The sequence below is a fragment of the Mesocricetus auratus genome, unplaced genomic scaffold (genome assembly GCF_017639785.1).
Source record: "Mesocricetus auratus isolate SY011 unplaced genomic scaffold, BCM_Maur_2.0 Super-Scaffold_100011, whole genome shotgun sequence".
Classification (NCBI taxonomy): Eukaryota; Metazoa; Chordata; class Mammalia; order Rodentia; family Cricetidae; genus Mesocricetus; species Mesocricetus auratus.
Window position 1 is genome coordinate 26,164,504 of NW_024429195.1, and position 25,324 is coordinate 26,189,827.

The 25,324-nt window shown below is 36.4% G+C and overlaps 1 protein-coding gene across 4 annotated transcripts in view; it reads right to left on the reverse strand.

The window, feature by feature from the left end:
• The window catches only part of Spata5 (spermatogenesis associated 5), a 150,783-nt gene that overhangs the window by 87,271 nt on the left and 38,188 nt on the right, over positions 1–25,324 (reverse strand). For all 4 annotated transcript variants that reach the window (XM_021226902.2, XM_005069692.4, XM_005069691.4 and 1 more), the window contains exon 14: positions 19,141–19,267. In XM_021226902.2, coding sequence (XP_021082561.1) covers positions 19,141–19,267 — 127 coding nt within the window. The remainder of the gene's footprint in view (positions 1–19,140; positions 19,268–25,324) is intronic.

A 25,324-nucleotide genomic window follows, 5' to 3' on the forward strand; every position in this document is an offset into this window, starting at 1 on the left:
AGGACAGAATTTAATCTATGATCCAGGTTAGTCATTTTCTTTGCCAAAGTGGTTTTAGACAAGTCCTTTCATCTTCTCAAAGCTGTAATTGTCACATTCGTGTAAAAATGAGGATTCAGGCTGGCAGCAATTTCAACCTGTTCTCTGCTGTAACATGCCAGCAACATCACCCATAACCACTGCTGTTCAGTTACTGGCCTATCAGTGCTGTGGAGAAAGAGAAGGCTATGATGGGGCTGGATTGTGTGTCGATGAAGTCCCCAGGTGTACCTGATAAACCTAGAATAGTGAATGGCCCTCAAACTCCACACTTTTTCCACCACTGAGGACTACTTCAGGGCCAGTTTCCTGTGACTGACAGGGAAGGACGTTCCACAATAGCATACTTCACTATTTACGATGAATGAATGGGCTTTGCTCCTTCATAGATGGGTAGTGTTTATTTTCACTTGAAGATAAAGGAAACTGTCCTTTTTACTAAAAACTACATAGCCTGTGATGTTGGAATGTGTGAGCTTGACTAGGGATTAGATTTATGTTAATAGGATGCATGAGTAATACTTTGTTATATAAATCAGGAGTTAGAATTCTTTTCAGGGTGACCTAATTTTAACAACAGCTTGACAAAACAATGAGTTCATTTCTATGCCCATCAAGCAGGAAAAGTAGAACTCTTTCTAATAAAACAAAAGGACTCTTGTAAAAAGTGCTTTATTCCTTCTTTCCAGAACATTCTTTCACAGGAGTTCTTCACCTGTTTATTGTAACATGTCCTTTTAAAATTCTGGATACTGAAAAGTATAGCCAGAAACAGAATACTGCACAGCTAAATTCAGAAAACCCTACACCCTTTTCCTGGGATCTGGAATCTACTCAAGAGCCTCGCTCTATTAGTTTTTACTTTTAACAGAAAAGACATAGATTAGGGTTTCACACATCAAGCGGGCTTAAGGAAAGGAAGAAGAAATGTAGCCAGAAGAGATCAGTGAAGAGAAAAAGAATTCAGGCTGTGAAGGGTTGAAGTGCTCAGCCATACTTTTTGATGCCCCTTCCTGAGGTCTCTGACAGAACTTGGTCTGATTTTCTACTCCCTTTAACAACAGCAAACACCCACGTCAGCACCAGACTCTATATTTGCTTTATCTATGTTCTGCTTTGTCCTGCTTCGAGTCTGCACCATGATCCTAATCCACAATACCCATGTCACAGTCTAAATGCTATGCTGATGTCAAAGCTCCTCCAGCAAATCCGACTGACACATCTTTAAAGGACTCCCATTAGGTTTCAGAGCATAAAGTTCTGAGTGTAATTTCCCAACATGAAAACCTTGGCTGCTATGCATAAGAAGCACAAACTGGACAAAGGTCACCCAGATGTGTGCTTGCTCCAAGGTGTAACAGGAAGTTGCCGAGATGATCCTGACACGGACACAAAGGTGAATCACGGCAGATATTTTAGCACACTCGGTTTCTAATAAAAAGAAGCAGGAGCTGAGGGAAAGAAAGGTTCATTGGGTAAACCATTTGGCAGCCAAGCATCAGAGTGGGAGTTCAAAGTCACCATCCATGTAAAGGTTAGACAGGCTTGTTGAGCACCTGCAATCACATTGGATCCCCAGAGAAAGCCGGTTAGCTAGACTAGCTGAAATCAGTGAACCTGGTTTCAACTGAAACCCTGCCTCAATATTGAAGACAGAGTGACTGAGTAAGGTACCTGTTATTAATCTTGGGCCTGTACATGCACAATGGACCCTGTGCATACACTCACCCACATATGTGAACGTGTATATTAACATTAATGTAACACACACACACACACACACACACACACACACACACACACACACACACGGAAGCTAAGACAGGACTCACTTAGTTGCTCAGAAAAAAATAAAGCCAATTCATTTTCTGAAAGATAAAAGCAAGCAGGAAGAACACTGGGAATATCCTAGAAAGTCAGACAGGTATATAGTCAATACTATGAGGACAATCCAACATTTCTAAGTTATTTAGGAAAGCATATTTTATAAATGTCTTTTGTAATTGAGTGCTTTTAAAATTCTCAAATTATCCCATAAATTTATTATTTTATCTATGAAATGCCAGCTGCTGTCTTATCTTATTGGGTGATTTGGCCAAAAAGAAGCTTTCTCTTTACATATGTGCCTAAATACAACCTAACAGTTCACACCCAAAGCATTCCAGCTCCTACCTTCTCTTCCCTTTAAAAGTGATAGAGATCTGGGTCAGGGAGATAGTTCAGTGTGTAGAGGTGCTTTGCTGAAGCCTGATGACCCAGGATTAGATCTTTGGCATCCATATGGTGGAAAGAGAAAATGAACTGACTCCTGCCAATTTGTTCACTGACCCCTACATGTGTCATTGGGTGTGTGTACTCAGGGCCCTCTCCCGATAAATGAATAAGAAACGTAACAAACTTTTAAAAAGACTATATAATTTTACATGGTGCTAGGTTTCTTTCTTCATATGTGACTTGCAGTTAGATGAATACTACGAAAATTATTGTCAAAAAGAGGGGTATTTAGGGCATTTTTTTTTCCTCAGAGCAATTTTAGGTTCCACAGTCACATAACCTCCCTCATTACCAGTTCCTTCCAGAGAAGCGGACATTTACATGGGATGTTCTCGGAGCTGTAGTCTACAGGTGTGGAGAAACAACACATAGTGACATATAACCAGTAATGGCATCATACAATGTAGTCCGCTGTACTACTAAACATGCTTGTACTGCTGCTGGCCCTCCTCCCTTAGCTCCTGGGAAGCACTCCTTTTTCTATTTTCCCACAATTTGTTTCTCTAAGCTATCACTCTTGTGTATGTCATGCATACCTCACACAGAAAGCATCCTTGCTTAAACAAATTAAACCGTCAGAATGAAGGTAACAAAGGAGTGAAACTGTAACAAAAACATCATTAGAAGTACAACAAGTTCATTCCATTATAGATCTTAAAATTACCAGATGGAAGGAAGGAAAAATACTTCATAATGTAACAAAGTCTGAAGCTAAAATAGTGTTAAGGGCATCTTGACAGACAACCCTCACAGGAACAATGTTGTATAACAGTGCAGACTGTGTCAACTGCTTCCCAGCTATGCCTCAACAAATGGCATTCATTTCCAACCTTGTGTTGTTCAAAATGGAGTCTCACAATGAGGTAAATGAATCTTTTATTCTTAATAGACATATTTTCCGTTGTTGTTTCCACTTTAAAAAAAAGAGGGGAGGGACTCATGTAGCCCAGGCTGCCTTCTGATATACCTTATAGGGAAAAATGACCTTGAACACCTCGCTACTACTGGAATAATAGGCATGCACCACCACATGGCTTAAGAGGTGTTGGAGACCAAACTCATGCATACCAGGCAAGCATTCTCCTAACCCTATATTTCCAGCCATGTTTGTATTTTAATTGAAGAAAACTTTCAGTGACTGCCATCTCAATGAAAACAAACAGTTAGGCCCTGGTTAAAGTGACACAGAAAGTCTTCATCATGGCCAGATGACGCAGGGCCAAATAACCAATGTTCTTTATTCTGTTCTTTCCCAACTCATCAGGACCTTTTTGATTTGGTTGACATTTGTTACTAAACAGACAGCTTACTTTGAGTTTTGTAACTATGCACATTTTTACTGTCAGTAGCTGAGTGTGCTAACATAATTATCTATGCATTTCCCCTGACAGAGTCTCCTCAGTTGTACTATCTCTAGTTACTAACCAAACTCTTGCCCTTCTGTCCTCAAAACGGGTAAAGGACAACACCACAGCTCCCTGAATTTTCTCTCCAAATAGATGAATCATTTAGTCATCAACCTCCACTGTTTAGTTAAGAAAATGTACACGTTACAAAATGTTTACTTCCCATTACTACTTACACCTAATCCTGAACATACCACTCAAAACAGACTCACATCAACACAGACCAGTTAAAAATAACAAAAAGTTACTCATAAAGTTAAGGTAATCAGAAGAAACAACCACTGAAGCACTAGCTGAAAACTGAAAAGCTCAAGTAAACTGAACTTCTGATATAATAAAGAACCATGTAAATACCAAACACATGGAATTCCAGATCTCAGACAATCTAAGAGGCCTATCATCAACTATCATATTGTGAGAGAAAAAGGTAGTGACAGGTCCCACAGGAATATTTTAAATTTACTAACAGTGATTGTTATGAAAATAGATGATGTAGCCGGGTGTTGGCACATGCCTTTAATCCCAACACTTGCGAGGTAGGTGGAGGCAGGCGGATCTGTGAGTTTGAGGCCAGACTGGTCAACAGAGTGATAGACTCCAAAGCTACCCAGAGAAATCCTGTCTTGAAAAACCAAATAAAAAAGGCTGATGTATTTATTATGCACACCAAGAGGAAAATTTTCAATAACACAACTAAAAGAGAGAGTGAAACACAAGATAACTAAAAGTACAATTTAAAATTCAAAAAAGCCAGGCAGTGGTGGCACATACCTTTAATCAAGCACTTAGAGGCAGAGGCAGGCAGATCTCTGTGAGTTCGAGGCCAGCCTGGTGTATAGAGCGAGTTTCAAGACAGACCCCTGTCTGGGAGAAGGGGATGCTAAAATTCAAACAAATTTAAAATCAGGCATTCCCAGGATATTTTCACCTCCTCCAGAGAGAATCAATAACTACTTTGTCTCGTGTATGCACTTCCAAGCTCACTGAAAGTTTCTAACACTTCTATCAGGGAGCTTTTCTTATTTTATAGATAGTAATCCTCTTCTCACACAAGAAAGGGCAAACTAGAATAGAATCTAACTTCAAATGACTGAAAACCCATTTCAAGTGCAGGCTATCTATATAAGAGGAAAACAAGCAAAGGAAGCTAGGTAATGCTGTGCAATGGAAAGCTATACTATTCATAATAGCTTTGGCTATTTAGTTATTAGGAGGTTTGCATTTAGAGGAATCTAAATGAAGAATGAGCATTACATGTTCTTTGGGACTAGGTGAATAAGTGGTCACAAGAATGAAGACTGGCTATTTATAAAGTATATAGTGACACTTCAATGCAAGAAAAACAGGGTTCCTCAATCCCAATCATCCTCTAAGGAAGTTACGAGAAAATAGACTTAAATCATAGTCCTATGAGAATCAGTTAAGGACCATTCACACTTTTTGTTGTGGAGCTCCACATGAAGAGAAAGGAAACCAGACTTGTAACAGCAAAATCCAAATGATCATGTAGAATTAGCATTCCCAACAACAGAAGCTAACAGCAGAGTCAGTCTGAGAAGTAGAATGTTAGTGAGGGCAGGTGACAAAAGGAGGATTTCCTCACATGTGCACATCCTGATGCCACAGTACAAATCCTAGATCTTACACATTTTAGATGGAGGACCTGCAGTAACAAAAGCTTTCCGTCTGGATTTCTCATCTGTAATAGTAATCTCACACTGAATTAAACACAAAATCTTAAGCCGGAAGACATGGATCTAAAGTATTTTCCATATATGTGTGTCTATACTATAGGCTGAAAGTAAAACCACACGAATTACAGCCGCGAATAGAAAGCCAGGGAAGGGAGACTGAAGAGCACAGTAGACAGAACACACCTAGCTCTCCTCACAGGTTCTCTTCCAATTTTCTTGACCTAGATAGTTGTAAGGGTTTTATACTTTATTTCAAATAATAGATTCTTAATTTTAAGTAGACCTTGAAAGCTTAACTATGAACATAATTGCTAAAACTAATAAAAGCACACACAAAGAAATAGACAAAAAAAAGGATAACTGAGAAATTACAATGGGGAGATGAAAATTATTGAAGTCATACAAAAAAAGTAGAAAACAGAAAAATATGAAATAAGGGAACAAGCAGAAGTAGTACCATCTTAGACATATACAGACAAATATCCTAAACATTAATATAACACCAATAAAACTGCCACTACTAGGTTAGTATGCAATTAGATGCAATTAAATGTCACCTATGAAAGGCTAAAGGGAGAAAGTAACTCGGATGTGTTATAGAACAATGTAAAAGAACACACAACTATACTAAAATACTGAGAACTGATTAAAAAAATGGGTGACTAAGAATACAGGGAATAAAGGAGATGCAATAAGTGACAAATGAGTAGGAACCTAAGAAGAACGTATCAACGTACGGGAAGCAACACTGATGAAAATGAAACAAAACAAGATATTGTTTTGAATCATATTTGACACATTTTTCTCTCAGGAAGTAGTAGACCAAAAGGAGATTCAAAAAGTATCTGGAGGCAAGAAGAGTGTCATTAAGTAAAGTGATCCCATAACCTTGGCAGGGCACTACACCCCACAGACACTTTCAAAGGCTGAGGGGAATATTCAAGGAGAGTTCCACAAGTTAGATCAATAAACAAAAACAAATAATAAAAAAAAACCAGAAATACAACCCTTGTTCTCTAATCATAACAATAAACTAATTCCCCAAACAACTAAGGTATACGGAGAATTCCAAATATTTAAAAATTAAGTAACATATGTCTAAATAATTGGTTAAACACTTGAACTGACAAAAAATAAAAAATAAAACATACCTAAGGGTTTGTAAAATGTAATGACAGCAGTTCCTGGAGGGAAATCTACAGCATTTAAAAAGAAAAGTTGAAAGTCAATAATCAAGGTGTCAGCCACAAAATGGGAATAAAAACAAAATACACATAAAAGAATAAGAAATAAAATTAAATATAATAAAGCAATAGCGAACAATCAGTGATACCACAGTATAGTGTTGAAAGGATCAACAGAAGAAATCTATGACGAAGACCCTTGAGGGGATGGTCTAATAAAATTGGCTCAACAGGAAAGATACAGAAACTGCAAATACGAGAAAGGAGAGACAACACTACAGTTGCTTAAACAATAGCAACTGATGACAGACAACTCTGGGAGTAAGTGTTAATAAGTGAAATGAGGTGGCTAAATCCCATGAAAGATACAATTTAACAAAATTTATTTTATAAGAAGAGAAAGATAATCATAATAGTCCATTTTCTAATAAAGGCAATAAACCCACTGCTCTGAGAAAAAACTACAGGAAGTATAATAAAAGACAACCGTAAAAAATACTGAGAATTGATACAAAAATCTTCAGTATTAGCAAACTGATTTATAAGCACACACATATTTATGCAATGAAACAATTAAGTAATATTTGTCCTGAGAAGAATTCTAGGATAATTTAACATTTCAAGATCAATCAATATTGTCCATTAATAAGACTTCAAAGGAAAAATTCCACAATCATCTGACACTTAAAAAGCAGCACTTGACAAAATTCAAAATTCTCTTATGAATAAAAACTCAGCAAACCAGGAGCATTCAACCTAGTAACCAGCTAACATACAGAGCCTAAGCCACATCAGAGTTAATCGTGAAACTCTTGACATTATTAAAAATCAGTATTTTGTTGCACTTTTGTTTTGTTTTCTATTTTTGAGACAAGATCCTTCCTGCCTCAGCATGTAGAGCATCACTAGGTCGGGTACATTTTGCTGGATTTGAAAGAAAGGGTTGAAGTACAGAATCATTTTTGAGTAATGAGGTAGTTAATGATGAGAGTTCATAAGGAAGAAAAGAAACCACAAACGCAGAAAACTGGACATAATTCTAGTCTATAATTGTTTTTTTTTTTTTTTTGCTAATTGCTTTAAAAGTCTAGTCATAACTATTTTTCAGTCATTAAAGAGAAATTTCAATATAATTCTAACTGAGTTATTGGCTATCATAATTAAACACATAAAAAGACAGTCATTAAACAAAGTTAAGCTTACACAACTAATTTTAATAACAAAATAAAACACCATCACATGTAACTTGAAAAAAATACAATCTGTGCTAAAACCAGTTTTCCATGTTACTTCTTCAGTGAGAGTTCTCAGGAGGAGTGGTAGAAGCTGTATTCTTTAAGTCTGCAGAGATTCACTTTAAGTGTTTATGCCAAAAGAACAAACAGTGTTCTAAAATGTTTTAATATTTACCCTGACATTTCTACAAATTTCCAAAAAACTACCAGAAAGATGTGTTTTCAAACACAATGTTTTTTTTTTTTTCCCGATTAAATGCACTTCTTAACTAAGTGCATACAAAGTTAATAAACAGAAGGAACACAAACACAGAGCTGTCCTTTTAAAATTACATTCTTAAAAACTTTAAGGATATCATTTGTGGAACACAAATAGATTTCCTTCTCAGCAACATTCCAGGACACTGCTCTTTCCTGCCCACTACAGACAGGACTGCACTTGTCTGGGAGCCACTCAAGTGTTTACACAAGGTAGTTTTCCTGAATCTTCTTATTACCGACACAAAAGAGGAGCTCCAGTGAAAGCTCCAGTACATGATAAAGTCTGTTTAGAATAGACTCTCTCCCTCAGAAGAGACAAGCTAACACTATGGAAGGCACTATATAGGCAACAACTGCCAGGAAAGCCGTTGGAACAAAACAAATGTGACCAATGAATCAGCTACATTTTATAGTGCTATGCCTCAGACTCTGAAAGACTATCCCCAAATTCACAGTACAAAACAAATTGTATAATAATTTTAACTAAAAAGCTTAATAGAAGGAAAATACCTAAGCTACATACAAAAAAGTTTTCTAAGTGGCCACCTACCAAAAAAAAAAAAAACCATAAAACAAAAACAAACAAACCAAAAAATAAAAAAACCTAACCAACATCAAAACCCAAAAAAACAATGAGCCAATTTCCTTTTTTAATTTTAACAAGAAAAAAAGACGGTTTACCGTTTATGGCTAAACATGTTTATTACAATTCCAAAAGACCCACCAATGAAGAGCTTTGAATTCTGCTTATAAATGCATTATAAATGCAGTTCATGTACAACATGTAAAAACTCTTACAGAAATAAAAATTCAACGTTTTCATAAGCTAGCAGAATGAAATTTGGTTTGACTGCCCCCTGCTGACACAAAATTTCTACAACTATAAAAGAGAACATTAGGAGACTTTTTTGAAAGAATTCTTAATTGTTGGTTTCGTTAGAATTCCTAAGAAAATCGAAAGGTTAAATATTTCATGTTTAAAAAAACTAACATGGTAGCAATAGCACTTAAATGCTTGTATGTCTTTTCATTCAGTAGGTAAATAGCCACATAACAGCTGTTATCTGAGAGTTATTCAAAGTGATTTGATGTCTTCTGACTTCAAGTTATCAGACAGAAGAAAAAAAAACACTAAGGGATGAACAACTTCAAAAAAATCACTGACTAAACAATACAGCAGAGAAGCAAGGTGGAAAACAGATGCACCAAGTAAGAAAAACAGCAAAGCCACACCACCACCTCAGGACAGAAGCGAGGTAATGCCAAGGTTATTCCGTGTGAGCCACAGCTGGTGAAAACGGTCTTCAAGCAAATGGGGAGTAAATAAATAAGCACAGCAGGCACAGGAACCCTGCCTGCCAGACACAAGTGCTACGGCACAGGCAAGGACAAGGCACTGTCAACGGTGAGAGCCAGGAGGGCTACACTTGAGCAGTCAAAGGAGGACTTTCAATTCTTCAGCAGGCAATGCTGTCATGGCAGACATCCTTTCAGCAAGAACAGAGTCATGATAAAGTGGAAGAGGAAGAAACCAGTGTCAGAGAAACCAATTCAGAGCAACCACAATAACCCTGGGAAATAACTGAACTAGAACAGCAGCATAATGGGGAAAAATGGAGTATGTTTTAAATTAAAAAGCACAGTGACTGACCTGACTGGATTCAAATTTGTGTCTAATTCCTACATCATAATGATTAATAATCAATTCAATTCACATCAAAGAGCAGAGTTCACAGAACAGAAAACAGTGCCACTGGAGCTAACAATTCTAGAGGTGGGTGGCAAGCAGAACTGAATTTTTCTGTAATCACTGGTGTCTTTGCAAGTACACTTTTAATACAGTTAGAAAAATAAAGATATTTAAATGGGCATAAGCTACAAAAAGTAAACAAAATACTTCATCTTGGGGAAAATGTGTCTTCAGGAGCAAAGAAAAGAGCAAAACAACACAAAGCAGGCTGGGCTGCCATGTTCTACAGAAGACATCACACTTACACAGCAGTGTTACACATTAATAGAAAAACTGTTGAATATCTGTATTCAAGACCTGAGTGTTTACAACACCAGGTATTAGAGCATGCTTTAAATTTACTGGTTAGATGAACATGCTCGCTTGCTTCTTTCAAATATTGACATGGTTTACTTTCTTCTTTTCTCTGCTCTGGACTCCTTGTATCTTCTAGATACTTTCTCTCTATTTACAATAAAAACCTTCCCCTTAACCACACCATTGAACAGCCATTTCTGCAAGTTTCTTTACTGTATTCCCTTGCATCCAGAGATGCCTGGCTTCCTGGAGAGCTTAGATAGTCACTGATTAAAATTGAAGCCGGTTCTAAGGAATTTTGATTTACCAAGTATTTTAATATTGTGTATTTAAAGCTATTCTTCCAACCACTCTTACAGAGTAAAAACTATAAATTTTTCAAAAGTAAAGTATCCACAAAATATCATTGAGTTGTAATGTGCCTATCATGGTATATCCTCAATGTTTTTATTCTCATCTAAATTCATGGCAAAATATACTCCATTCAAATCTGGCTCCATGTTGGTCAGTTTATCTGGACTCTCAAAGTAGAAGTGCGCTGTTATCCCTGTTCAAAAGATTTTGGGTTAACTAACAGTGATTCAGGCTTCTGTGCCTGAATTAAAATCATTCAGGGGTTATTAACTCTTCCTCTGGGGTTACATAAACTCAAAGAATTAGCCAATAAATCAAAAGGAAATGTCTATGCCCTGTAGGTTTTAGGAGATGGCCTTTTAAAACTGTATAAAAGATAAATATCTTAATGCTTGGGAATCAGAAAATATACTGCTTTGTATGTAAGTTTTTAGCCTAATTCAGTAGGTATACTTTTAGCCTACCACTCAAACAAAACAATTATCATTAGTCTCTGCATGGAGGGAAACTTAACTTTGAAAAACAGAAATAACTACACAGGAAGCAAATATGGTATGCAAAAAAATATGTGAAGTGTAAAAAAACTTCAAGTCTTTCCTGGTAACCGACACCTATAAGAGGTAGACAGCAAGTTTAAAGGAGAACATTAACACATCTCAAGAACAAACAAACCAAATTAGCACCTGCTTAAAATAAAGAACCATCAGTGTTGTCTGATTAAGACTCTTCAAAGTAAATCAAGAAAAAAAGACTATACCAGCCTGAAGTATGTGTGTGCCCAAGTGTACACACACACACACACACACACACACACACACACACACACACACACACACACACACACACACAATGTTATCTTTTAACTTATTGTTTCTAAATTAAGAGGAAATTTTCCACTTTAAAGGGTACTCTAGGTTTTGGCCAAGCTCTGAATATAGTTACTTAGTCAACAAATGAGGACCTTAAGGTGATCTCTGGTATTATAAACAGTGTCTACAAGTTCCTATCTGTAAAATACTATGATAAACTCAGTGTCAATGTTGTGAGTCTACTGAAAAGACTCTTACATTATCATAGTTGATTTTTCACTTTTCTGGCGGTAAACTCTACTATGAAAAGTTAAATTTGTAAAAAATAAATGCAAAAAATGAAGATATTTGATTAAAAATAGAATTTAAGCATAATACTGAAATAAAACTCCTAGGTTTTCAATTGTATCATTTTCATATGTTGCCACAGACATTGATATACAAACTTCATGACCAGAAATCCTAGCTTATATCTTGCTCTGTGGTTTTCCCTCATTTTCTTAATGAGCAGTAACGAATCCTCTCTATATATCCTGTTAAACGTGAAATCTGGGGGAGTTAAAAACTTGGAGATCATAACAACCACATACCTGTACATCACAAGGAAAGAAACACATTAAACAGTATCTTAAAACAACAAAACTTTATTAAATGTGGCACTTGAACTAAAACATCTGAATTAGAAAACAAGGGAATCCTATATGAGAGATGACAAAATGGCTCACACAGAAAGCTAATCCCTGTTAATGATATGAACAAAATAGTGATAAAAAGTTCCAAATAAAAATCAGTTTTGATTATTTTTTGCATGTGTAAATATGGCTAAAGTTTAACTGCAAGCTCCTTAAGGGGATGAACAAGACAAACACAAATGAGATCTGCCAGCTCACCTTAAGAAGCACTGACTTCAAAATAATTTATTACTCTCTGGAATTAGTAACTCATTTCTACTGTACAACTCTCATCTTGTTCAAAACTATGTTAAGCATAGAAATTTAAAATTTAAAGCAATCTCTAAGTGAAGGCTAAAAAGTAAAGCAGCATCACAGTAATTAATATATGAGAAACTGACACCATGATTAAAATATAAGGCAAATTTCAAGACATGAAGTCACCTTACAGCATTATCTTCATTACTTAATAGTTTTAAGTATGGAAAACTAAGCTCTCTGAACAGTAATTTTCTCATCTTCAAAACTGAAAAACAAGTTTAACTTTAGAATTATTAGAATTAGAGATAATACAATATAATGTACATTAGTTGGTATATTGTAGACGTGCAAGCGAAAGTAGTAACAAATTATTATCTTAGAGTAATATCTCTAGATTGTTCTGATTCTTTTCATGGATTCAATTTGCTGTGTTAGAAGTACTATTAATATATGTATAATAATACACTTTAGTTTTATTTAAACTGCATTCTTGTATTACGTAACAAAAATTCTGATTACTTATGGGACATAATATTCAGTTTGGACTCTATTACTTCAACAAGCACCATGACAAAAAGCAATGGGTAGGAAAGAGCTTATTTCAGCTTATAGTGCATCATGAAGAGAACCCAGGGAAGGAACTCAGGTAGGAACTGGCCATGAAGGGACAAAGCTTACTGGCTTGCTTGCTCTGGGCTTGTTCAGCTTGATTTCTTCTACAACCTAGAACCATCTGCACGGGGGTAGCTGAGCCCACAGTGGCCTGGCCCCTCCCACATCTTGTATCAATTGAGAAAATGCCCACAGACCTGCCTACTGGCGATCTGATGGAGGTGTTTTTCTCAACTAAGCTGTCCTCCTCCCAGATGACTCTGGCTTGTGTCAAGTTGACAAAACACTAACCAGCACAGCACATTTGGCTTTTCTCACTATTTGAAAGACATGGGTTTAGACCACAAAGGTGAACATGAAACATCAATTTATCAAAATCTGGCTGCAGAATACTGTTCTCCTTACCAACTTGGCAGCTATGTGAACAAAGTGATGGATCACATCAAAAAATAGTAACGAAGGTAATGGAAAGAAAGCTAACTATCATGAGACACTTCTTACCTAAAAGTGGCAAGATTCTTCTCTACATTACTTCCTCAAAGCCATCAGAGTAGTTAACATGAGCTTTAATCATCAGCACCCAATGCAGTATTTCTGAACTACTCAAAGCATAATATACGAAACAATATCCAAGGAACTCACTACACATGCACGTGCGCGCGCACGCGCGCGCGCGCACACACACACACGTCATAAAACTTGATAAAGGAAGAAGTAAAAAAAAAAATAAATTCTAGTTTTTCCAATGAAGTACATTTAACAAAAATTAAAGACTGACACAATTTAGTTTGCTAAAATTTAGTTGATATGTGAAAGCAAATGCTTTACAAATGCAATGATAACCTAAGAAGAACATGAAAGGCAGGTTTCTCTCATACTAACTACAGCTATGTGTCTAAGGTACTAGACAGATCAACAAACACAAGAGATGACCATCCTTCCAATGGAGTGCGATATCCTGTATGGTAAAAAAGAATGTAAGAAAACATGTCTGAACACCATTTAAAAAACAAACAAAAAAACAAACCAAGAGAACCAGAGAGAGAAAACATGCTTCAGCATCTACATAAGGAAGCGCTGCTATGGGAGCATGCCCCAGCAATTTCCATAAGTATCAGCTTTCTGTGAGTTACTGTAACTGGTAAAAAAGTTGGACATTTTTGTAGGCTTCCTTTCTCTATAACCTTATTTATTGCATGGTACATACGTACTAAACAGATATTTGGTGAGTGATCTAATAATAGTGAAAAACTGAACATTTCATCCAAACAGCTATGGTCCACAAGACGTCACTTTCTTTGGTTCAGGAAATGATATACATATTATTTTTTTTCCTTAAAGGACAAGCGACTATGTAACTTTAGTTGTCAGCTATATAGTATATATAGTGACTATTCATCACTGTTATGATAAATGAAAGCCAGATACAATGGTGTATGCACGGGTGTGTCTGGGCTCCAAAAATACCACAAACATAGGCACCAAGTACAGTGGCGTGCCAATTTCTACTTAGCTTGTTTTATACGTAGCTCACTGCCCTCAGGCTTCTGTTATATTTCCCTGGGAGTATAAAAAAAAAGTATCAACTATTTTGAAAATGCTTACTCTATTTATTTAAATTACCAAATACATGAAGTCACAGAGATAGAAAAACACCCTCTCAACCTTACCCTTCCCTCTGCCTTCCCTATTCTCCTTCTTTTCTCCTCTGCCTCACACTGTATGGAGGTCATCAAGTATTCTAATGTGAGTATCAAAGATCACACTATGAATTTCAGATATGCATCTCAAAAAGATAAATATTAAGCAAATAATAAGAAGAAATACAGAAGAAATAGCCTCACAAAGTTATTACACTCATAAAATGTCATGCCTCAGCCAACAACTGAAAAGGGGGCAGAAATTTCATTAAGGGGAAGTTGAGTGGAATGTCAAGCCCTCAAATATGGTGTTAATGAAAAGAAACTTTAAAAATCCAATAAATATACTTGAAAATATCTTGCTCACTTTGCTCAGTGCTTCCTATTTGGTTCACATTTCTAATTAGATAACACATCTGTTTTTATGTACTATCATAAATACTTTTCTGCATTTTAACATACGAAGTAAAAATTGGGAAGAGGGTAAGAACAGACATCTAAAAGGTAATCTTACAACGGGCTTAGTTTTTTGCTTTTTTGTTTTTTAAGAACAAAATATCACTCTGAGTAAGTTCGCTATCAAATCATTCACTGTGTAACCTTAGGTCACATACTTCACTCTTGATCACAGACTGGAAGCCATGGAAGGTGACAATATTACTCACTATTTTGGCTCACTTATCCAACCTGTTCTATAAAACTAGATAATCTTGCAGTAAGGTAGTGGGGGAGAGAAAAGAGATACTTTAGAGATCACACCACATATAACACACAGGAATACAACCAAAACAAACCTAAACAAACTGACTCATGATAGTGAATAACATCTCTGAAAGACTGGTAAAAATCTCTAGGTTCAGTTCATATGTTAACAATGCACACCGGTCTAAGAATCTTTGCAGCATGACAACTCTTCCTACTTGAGAGCAAATACCAGGTAGTATCGTTTGAAAGAAAGCACCCTTCTTGTAGATGTGGCTTTGAACTCAAAAAGACAGGGGAAATGTGAGGTCTTTCTTGGTAAACAAATTACCAAAAATAATCAAAGGATTGGAGAGAGCTGAGTTCAGAGCCTCATCTCCACCCAACTTGCTAAAATTTTGACTGTTCGATTTAAGAATTCTTTTTGTTCAAGAGTGTTTTCTTACTGATCAAATTTATTGATATAATTTATACTATTAGAAACTGCACATTCTTGTGCAAAAATGTAAGGATTTTGACATATACACACCACCTGAAAGTTATTGCACACCAAGTCACAGAATATTTATATAATCTTACAAAGGTTTGGAATACCACTTTGTGGCAAATTCTCTTAAGACTCCCAGATTTTCTTATTTCTTTGTTTTTAGAGACAACGGTTCACTGTGCAGCCCCAGCTGTCCTAGAACTAGCTCTGTAAACCAGGCTAGCCTCAAACTCAGAGATCTACCTGCCTCTGCCTCCAATTCCCATATCTATATTTTCTTAAAAGATTTATTTATTGTTGTATTATATGCATAAGTGTTTTCCCCCATTCGTGTATGTGCACCACATATACACCAGACCTTGGAGATCAGAAGAGGGCATTGGAGTCCCTGGAACTGGAGTTACAGATCTTGGAACTGCAACCTGGGTACGGGGTATTGAATGCGGGTTCTTTGGAAGAACAGCAATCTCTGCAGCTTCCCATGCCCTTCTAATTTTTGACACCAAAGTTCTGCTGTTTCAGAATGCAACATGAATAGAAACAATACATTGGTGCCTTTTACATCTTCTTTCATTTAGTCAACATGGGATTAACTGATTAATCACTTCACTGTTCAACTTTCTCCTTTATAAACTTCTCACTTTCTGTCACATAAATTACACAATGTACACATCAACCTGACTATTCCGAAAGCAGAGAGACTTCCACCCAAGCATTTCAGGTGAGCATCACCATCTTGTGTCAAAAAAGAGCAACTGCAACACCAAATCCATTGCCAGGAACAGACTGATCTGTTCAGATGCACATATCACTAAAATATTGCAAAGTCTGGATCCCTAACATTTTATGATTGCAGTGTATTAAAATGTATAGATACTTAAATTAGACTGTACATATTAAAAGCTTTTTAAATATGTTCACCTATACTACTTAAAATACTCTATACACACATATAAACAGTGAGTACCACACAGAAAAAAATGGCACTATATTACTATTGATATTCTAATAAGTTTTAAAACATTATCAAATTAATTCTACTAATGCTTCTAAAATATTCAATATATAACTTTGGTTTCTAGCTAATTCCAACATCAGTTCTAAAATTCAGTAATCTAAAAGTATTGGAATAAAAGGAAAGGAGTTTTATTCAAATTTAAAAGTGACTCAACTTTAAACAGTTATACAACTAGATATCTTTAATCCAAAGAACAATTGTTTTTATATTTGTAGTTTTTAGGAGAGCATATTAAACAGAAAAAAAAACTGGCTAACAACACAGTCTAAAGAAGGGAAAAGGAGTGAGTCAGTGAGAACAATTCACACAAAGTGGATGAAGGACATAAACACATTCTTAAAAAGAATGGGCCTTCTGTGCAGAAGCTCTCAGACATTAAACAGCCACGGGTCCTGCAGTAGTAGAAGCACAGTTAGTAGTATAGTAGTCTGAGTCCAGGAGGTGAAATATACACATGAATGAACACCTACCAATGTAAATTAGAAAAGAAGGGTGGAGCTATACGTTGGAACTTTACATCAGGGCTCAGTGCATCAGAATAGCTACACTTAACCTTGTCTTTAAATATACCTCTGTTCATACGCTGACATCATGACACACTGCTAAACAAAGAATCTCTATACTTAAATATCTAAATGCCAAAATCTCAGTGATCACATATGTCAAAGAATAAATTTCACCAACTCCCAATCTAAGTCCCAATGCCACTCTAAGTTTGGAAGCCATTAGTAAATATTGTAAATATTTATACTGTTCCATAATAAAATTATAGATGTAAGGATTTTGAGGAGTTGCCCAGTCGAACAACTAGTCTAAGAAACTGTATTGTAAAAAGATGAGTGCTAAGAGAACTTCAAGAAGTGGTGTAGTAAACTTGAAACTATTTCAGCCATCCAGTACAGCACTATGTCAATGACTCCTACCACAGCCACTCTACTCTACTGTGATAGCTTACAAGTTTAGCAGTGAATTACTATTCATATAAATCATCATTTAGCTCCAGAGACCATACGCAATACATACATTTAAATGATTCATAAAAACTGGTTTATTCAACATAAAATGTTTTAAAGGCCTCATGTAAGACTTATAACTTCTAAACAGAAATGACAGAGGTAAAGAAAAAGGGAAGGTAAACTGTGTCTTTGACAGTCACCAGCCTAAGTCATTTAGTTTGATTTAGAAGAATACAGAGAAAAATTACCAAACACCCAAAATCCTACTTCAAGAAACAGAGTTAACATTGAAGGCATTCAACATCAGGGAACCAAAGGTATTCATGAGAGCTGGCACTGAAACAATGGAAACCTTAACAGAATAAACAAAAACCACAGTATTCCTACTGGGGGTGGCGGGAGTGGGGATGGATTTGAATGAGGTAACCTTTGAGGGTTTCATCATCACCTTCTGTACTCCTTGATAAAATTTATTCCTACCTTTCATACACATCTGTGAGATCTTCAGCACTGACCCACATTCTACAAATGTTCAGACCCCAGCTGGCTTGTATAAACACAGCAGAGCAGCCATAAGGGAAAGCAAGTCCTCTTACCTGCTTTTGACCAAGAAACCTTCACCACACAGCCAAATGCCTAATTGAACTAAACAGAAATTTTCTTCTAACAGAAAGAATCCTTCTTCAAAAGAATCTTCTAAATGTCACAATTCAAAGAGTGCATATACATCCATACAGAGAATTACAGCCAAGGTACATATTGGGAAAACATTCTAATACAGTGAAAGTGATGGTTAGGACAGTGCTTCTATAAAGTTAGAGTAGGAGACATTCTCTCAAGTATGAAATAGCTTAGTCATTTATCATGGCATAAATGAAAATGCTAAAAAAAAATTCTTAAGAAGCCTAAACTAAATAGAAACATAAGTCTTGAGTATTTAATTTTCTAGTGAAATACAATGCAAGTTTCTGGCAGCAGTGATGGGGAAGGGCGATTCTAGAAAGTTACAAAATGTTTTCTTTAACAGGGTAGTTCCCTAGGTGGCCTTGGACCTAGCCATGCTCTCCATTTCCCACTGTAATTCTCAATAAAAGGGTATGACATTCTGAGTTAGGAAGAGGCTGGCTACTCCATTCCAACTCCAGTTCATCTGCACTCAAAGACTCCACTGCAACCGTTCCAGCTACATGAGAATGTAGCCTGTTTCTAGTACCCTCAGTAGAGGTACAGATGGGTCATGCACAGACAACACTCCATTCAAAAGTTTCCTTAACATTGGGAGACCGGGTCACCAAAAACATTAAGTTTTTCCTGTCCTGCAACAGGAAGCAGTAAGTCTGTAACATGTAACTATAACAGTGAGCCTGTTTCACATCCCCCCACATCTTCTTATGAAAAACTACAAAGTGATATGACAAAACAAGCACAACAATAACAATAAAAATACACAAACACAATGACTACAACACCCACACCCCCTTCTTTCTTACCTTGTCTATTCTGTCTGGGCGATTAGTAGCTGCCAAAACTGTTACATCTTTTAGCTGTTCAATCCCATCCATCTCCGTTAATAGTTGGGCCAAAACACGGTCTGCAACATCCCCAGCACCTGAAGAACTGATATTTTGGAAACAAGTTTTTAAAAAATTCTTCTTTCCTATCTTTCTAAATACTATTTACTACTTTAAAAGCATTTTATTCTATAAGAGAAAAAGTATGCTTGCAAATGTATGCTTGACAAGTCATTAATACTTGAATTATCATATCAAAACCATATTCAAATAATTTCCTTTCCTCTATCATCAAACATGTTGATCTTTCTAACACTAAAATGGTAAATGACACTAGGATTAGGAAGCTTTTGAGACATAAGATTACTTCAACCAATTCTTCAAGCACATAAAGAATTAAAGACACTCAAAATTAACATCTGTCATATACTGACAGGGATAAGCAGTGAAAGAAAGTTACCTTATGCTATAGACTCATTGCTCAGAGGAAGGTTGAGTTACTTGAAAAATTCTGCCTATCTCCCAACAAATGGGAAATCTCTAATCTCTCTAGATACATGGAAATTATCAAGTAGTTTTAAAAAAAGCAGCAGGTGGGTAGTCACCACAGCCCTCATTTCTGAACAAACTGGCTCATACATGAAGTCATTCACAAAGCCAGTTCCTTACAGACACAAAATTATTAAATCAAGTAAGAAAACTCTGAGAACACTTCATCAAGATCACAAGATAACAATTCTCATTCAAGTGCACCCAGGGAAATGCACTTGGGAGGAACAGGAAAGAAGAACACTGGGTTTTTCTGTGATAGGATACATGATATCTTCACACTGGCACCTGTGATAGGACACCTAGTACAACCACCATGTATAGTTACTGACAGAACTCAGATTTCAACATACAGTGGAAGCTTAAAACCTTGACAGACCATCCACAGGATAGAATCATCTGACCCACAACTTAAAACCTGGCAATGCCAAGTGTCAAGTTGACTTTGTAACATGAAAAATAAATGACCTAGAGACCGATATTGAGTTTCAAACTTCAAGCTGAATATCCAAAAAGCAAGGCAGCCGGCCACTAGCTTCTTACCGCTCCCTCAGGCTGAATGTGCTGACCCTGTCTCCACGAGCTATCACCAAGCCTCAGACTGTAAGCTCTCCTCGTTGAGGCTGGAGAATGAATGCTACTAACTGAATACTGAAGACCCTGCTTCTATCTTTTATACCCCTGTAGTGCTAGGGTTAAAGGCGTGTGATCTGTTACTCTTTTAGACTGATTCAATCTCAAGTATCCCTGGGGTGGCCTAGAACTCAAGAGAGATCTGTCTACCTTTGAATCCTGAGTCCTAGGATTAAAGGTGTGTACCACCACCTCCTAGCTTCTGGCTGCTGGGGTTAAAAGTGTGTACCTGGCTTTTATGGCTTCTGGCTGACTTTGCATTCTGAATCCTCAGGCAAGCTTCAAAAAATCGTAAATAATATATCAACACAGATTTGAAGTGGTCCTTTGCAATATTTAAACTCTTTAAGATCAGAGTATGAAGTGTCCTTCATCTCTTTTGATTGATTTTAATTTGAAGTCTAATTTGTTAGATATTAGGATTGCTACACCCGCTTGTTTCTTGGGACCGTTTGATTGGAAGATCTTTTCCCAACCATCCGAGAGCCTTCATCCAGTGATTAATGGAAGCAGAGGCAAACACACAATTAATCACTGAACTGAACCCAGTGACAGAGAGAGAGGAGTGATAAGCAAATTGGCAAAGAATGGGCTGGCAAACCAGCAGAGACAGCTGATCTGAACAGGGGAGAGCTCTTGGACCCCAGACCGACAGCGGGAGGCCAGCATGGGACTGATCTGGACCCCCCAAATGTGAGTGTCAGCGAGAAGGTCTGGGCAACCTATGGGACCCTGAGCTGTGGATCAGTGTCTATCCCTAGAATACAGTCATCATGTGCCCATAGCACAAAGAGGGATGCTCTCTCAGCCTGGACTCTTAGGGGAGTGCCTGGACCCTACCCGGAGTGAAATGACAGACTCTAGATATCCCCTATGTGGCAATAGGGTGGGAGGCTGAGGGGGAAGGGGAGTGTGGGAGGAGGGGAGGGAGAGGAAACTGGGATTGACATGTAAAACAAGCTATTTAAAATTAAAATAAAAATGATAAAAGAAAAAAAAAGATCAGAGTATGTGGAAAGCCTGTGCCCTAATCCGTTCAGGTCAGCTAACCATTAGGTATATTAGAGGTGTTATCTAACTCAGTCTAAAGTAAACTTGAACATAAACAGTCTATATCCTTCACAATTTCTGAGTCTTTAGAAATCAAATAGCAGCATTAGCAAAAGTTCTAAGGGTTCATAATTACTACATAAATAGAAGGCAGAAAAAAGAATAAGTCAATAAAATTAAAAATTAAAAATCAACAAAATCAATAAAATACAAATTTAGTTAAAAATATAAATAACACCCATACACATAAATTAATAACAAGACAAAACCTATTTGGGTATTCTGTTACAGCGTACCAACTGGAATAATTTATTTAATTAAAAATTGAGTAAAACATAGAAGGGCTCTAGCAGTGCTCTTAGCACAAAGGAAGTACCAGTAGGTAGTAGTTACAAGCACCATCATTATAATTATCATTCTCACAATATAATAAAGATACATGTCATCTTCTAAAATTACCCCAAGGAACTGAAATGGAGTATGACCTATAAGTATTTTACTTTAAAAAACTGCGATGGGCTGGAGATACAGCTCAGCTAGGGTGTTCGTCTTGCATGCCCAAGAGCTTGGGTTGATCTTCAGAAAACATGCACACAGGACAGGCAAAGGAGGATGAGAAAGGAGAAGGAAAGGAAGAAGGGGTCATAGCAATGGGGTGAACATAATGTAAGATTTTCCCGAATCTTGGAAATAACACACTTTGGGGTAGATATATTCAAATCAATATTGCCAGTTCCCACCAGGCAGTGGTGGTGCATGCCTTTAATTCCGGCACTCAAGAGGCAGAGGCAGGTGGATCTCTGTGAGTTCCAGAGCAGTCTGGTCTACAAAGTGAGTTCCAGGACAGCCAGGGCTACACAGAGAAACCCTGTCTCAAAAAAATGAAAAAATAAATAAAATTTAAAAAATTGCCAGTTCCCTACACAGTCTTATTACAAAATAGTAGGAAGCATCCCCCTAATTTTTCTGAATAGTTTAATCCAGTACTAAGAATAGCTCCTCTGACTTTCTTTATACAACCAGGCATGCTCGAAGTGATCAGCCTGTATTCACTATATTACTAAAAGGCCTTTGTTCCTAGGTGTTTCAGAAGACTACCATCATATACTTGTAGAGTTACTTACATTTAGATTCAACAGTTTGTTTTGTGCCCAAATGCCTTGTCCTCAAGGAATGATTTATTATGAACAGCTAAGAATTACATATATGATATATTTTTCAGAGAGCTTTGCAACATAAAAGTGGTATTTTTAAAAAGCAAATTACTCCAAATCTGGCAAAGTATTTTCAACAGCATTTTATAAAACTGTATACTCAGGCACAAAAAAATGCTTCTTTTAGGAAATAAACTAAATTTTGAAAAAATCCCTATTCCTTTAGCTTCTTGGATCTGTATCAACAGTTCTTTTCATTTAGTTATATAAAAACTGGGGGAGTGAAATGTGTTTTCAAAAAGAACGTAGATTTTTAGGGGAATTCTACCCAGCATTTGTATGTGATGATTGAGGATCATAACCCATAAGCTTTGAGATTGGCTTTGATACATAACATTTGGACCAAGTTACTTAAGCACTTACCCACTTTAAAAAAAAAAAAGAAAAGAAAAGAAAAGGGAACTATTAGGTTTCTCTATAGCAAAAATATTTTTAAGTATAAAAGAAAGGCCCTTGGGTAGAAAGTAACACAATGCCTTTTCTACAAAATGAATTAGTACTAGTCACAACTGGAAGCCATCTTTTTTGAAATGTTTTCTCATCAGCCCAAGAAGCACGGTGCTCTGGTTGAAGAACAGTTCAGAGTTTAAGAGTGTGTATTCTCTTACACAGGACCTGGGTTCAGTTCCCAATGCACATGTCAGGAGGCTCAGAACTGCTTGTAACTCATGTGTGCATACCCACGAATACACACACACTCACACACATAATTTAAAAATAATTCAAATAAGTTTTTAAAACGAGCCCAGTCCTCATTTCCTTGTAAACCTTTATCCTTCCTTTATTGTTGCTAGTAGCTACATAGAAAGAGCACCAATCACTTCTGTATCCTTAGCACCAGTGACAAAGATTTTCAGTTAAGGCCCACTTCTCAATTTAGTTTTGCTCAAAAACTGGAATTTTTCACTGCTCTTGTTTTGTTTTTCAGCTTTGCTTAGCTTTCTTTTTTTGGGGGGAAGGGGGACTCAAGACAGGGTTTCTCTGTGTAACAGCCCTAGCTGTCCTTGAACTAGCTCTGTAGAGCAGGCTAGCCTGGATCTCACAGAGGTCCGCCTGCTTCTGAGTTCTGGGATTAAAGGTGTGCTTTTTGTAAGCCCTATGTCAGGGTGAACTATTGCAAAACTTCTAAAAGTCTATACTTTAAAAAAAATATGGAAAACAGAAATGCTGACGATTAATTTCATAAGACAGTTTAAATACAACAGAAAATCTATTTACCAATGACAGAATATAAGCAGAAGCTGGACTCAGAAGCTTGCTCCTAAGTACCAGACTGAATCACCAGCTCTTCTGACCTCTAGCCCCTCATTCTTTTTAGTCAATTTCTGACTATCCAATATGTCTGTGTGTACTGTTCTGGGTACCTGCAAAAGACTAAAACACTATGGCGCTCTTGAGGATTTAGCAATTATAATCTAAGAAACTGATTTAATGTCCTTTCAGATTCAAAAATTTTGAGGCTCTAGGCTGTTATACAGTACCTATGGGAAATTACTTAGCATTTTCAATTAAAGTTCATATATTTAGAAACTTATTGGTATCTCTTGTCACTTCTACATAGAAAGGGTTAAATATCTAATCATTATTTCTTTTTTTTTTTAAATGGTGGTTTAACATTAAGAAGGGAATACTTTCATTCTGATTACTTATACCATTTTTGCCTTTTATTTCCATATAACAACTAGTTTGAAAATGACTTGGTGAAAACATTTCATAGGTCAAGAAAACAACTTGGCTGGCTTTCAAAACATCAGTAGGAGACAAAAAACATAAAACTGGCATCCTAGGAAATCAAAGCCAACATTAAAAAAAAGCATAAATACAAATACTTAAATCACTGAAATAATGAAATGTCATAAAACTTTACTATCTGCTAGAGAAAGGCAGCAGAGCATTCACTAGTTAGACATTCATAATATAGTAATTCCTCTTTCTTTTCATAAGTCAAGACCCTTGTCCAAATTATTCTCAAAAGACACACAATGCCATGAGACATTTAATATAATCAAAAGGTTAGATGAAAACGCAAAACAAAAATTGGCAAACTATACACAGATGATGTGGCTAGCCAACCACTTTTCCACTATTATGTATCTGCTGTGGACGTCTTTGCATCACAGCCACAGAGAACTAGCTGTGACAGAAATTTAAAAAATTTACTAACTGGTCCATTACAGAAAACACTTGTGAAAGAATTAATTCAGTGGTAGAGCACATGAACAGCAAGACCAAAGTCTTTGGTTTGGTCCACAGCACCAAAAGAAAAAGCAGAAATGGTGTACTGAATCTATCTTCAAAGATAGCTCACTCCCATGATAATTACTATGCTGGTATTTGAAAACCAGATCATATCACAATAATACTACACCTGAAATGTTCCAGGACTACTTGAAATCCTTTGAGTATCTTGTCACCAAGGTCTAAGAAAACATCCCAAAACTTAAAGAAAAAATTCTAAAATTTAAAGCACTTTTGGTTCAATCATTTTAGATAATTTACATTCTATTTTATTCTAAGAGTCTATTCTAGAGCATCCTAAAATCTACATAATATTTTTTCTTTCTTTCAAGCCTTTTATATTTTCACATTGCCTAAAGATGAAATCATTTTGTTTTATCAACACAGAGATAGAAACATGGAAATAAGATTTTTGTGTGGGTCACATAGTAACAACTTTCATAATTTGCTTCTACTACACTAATTATATTTAAACTTTG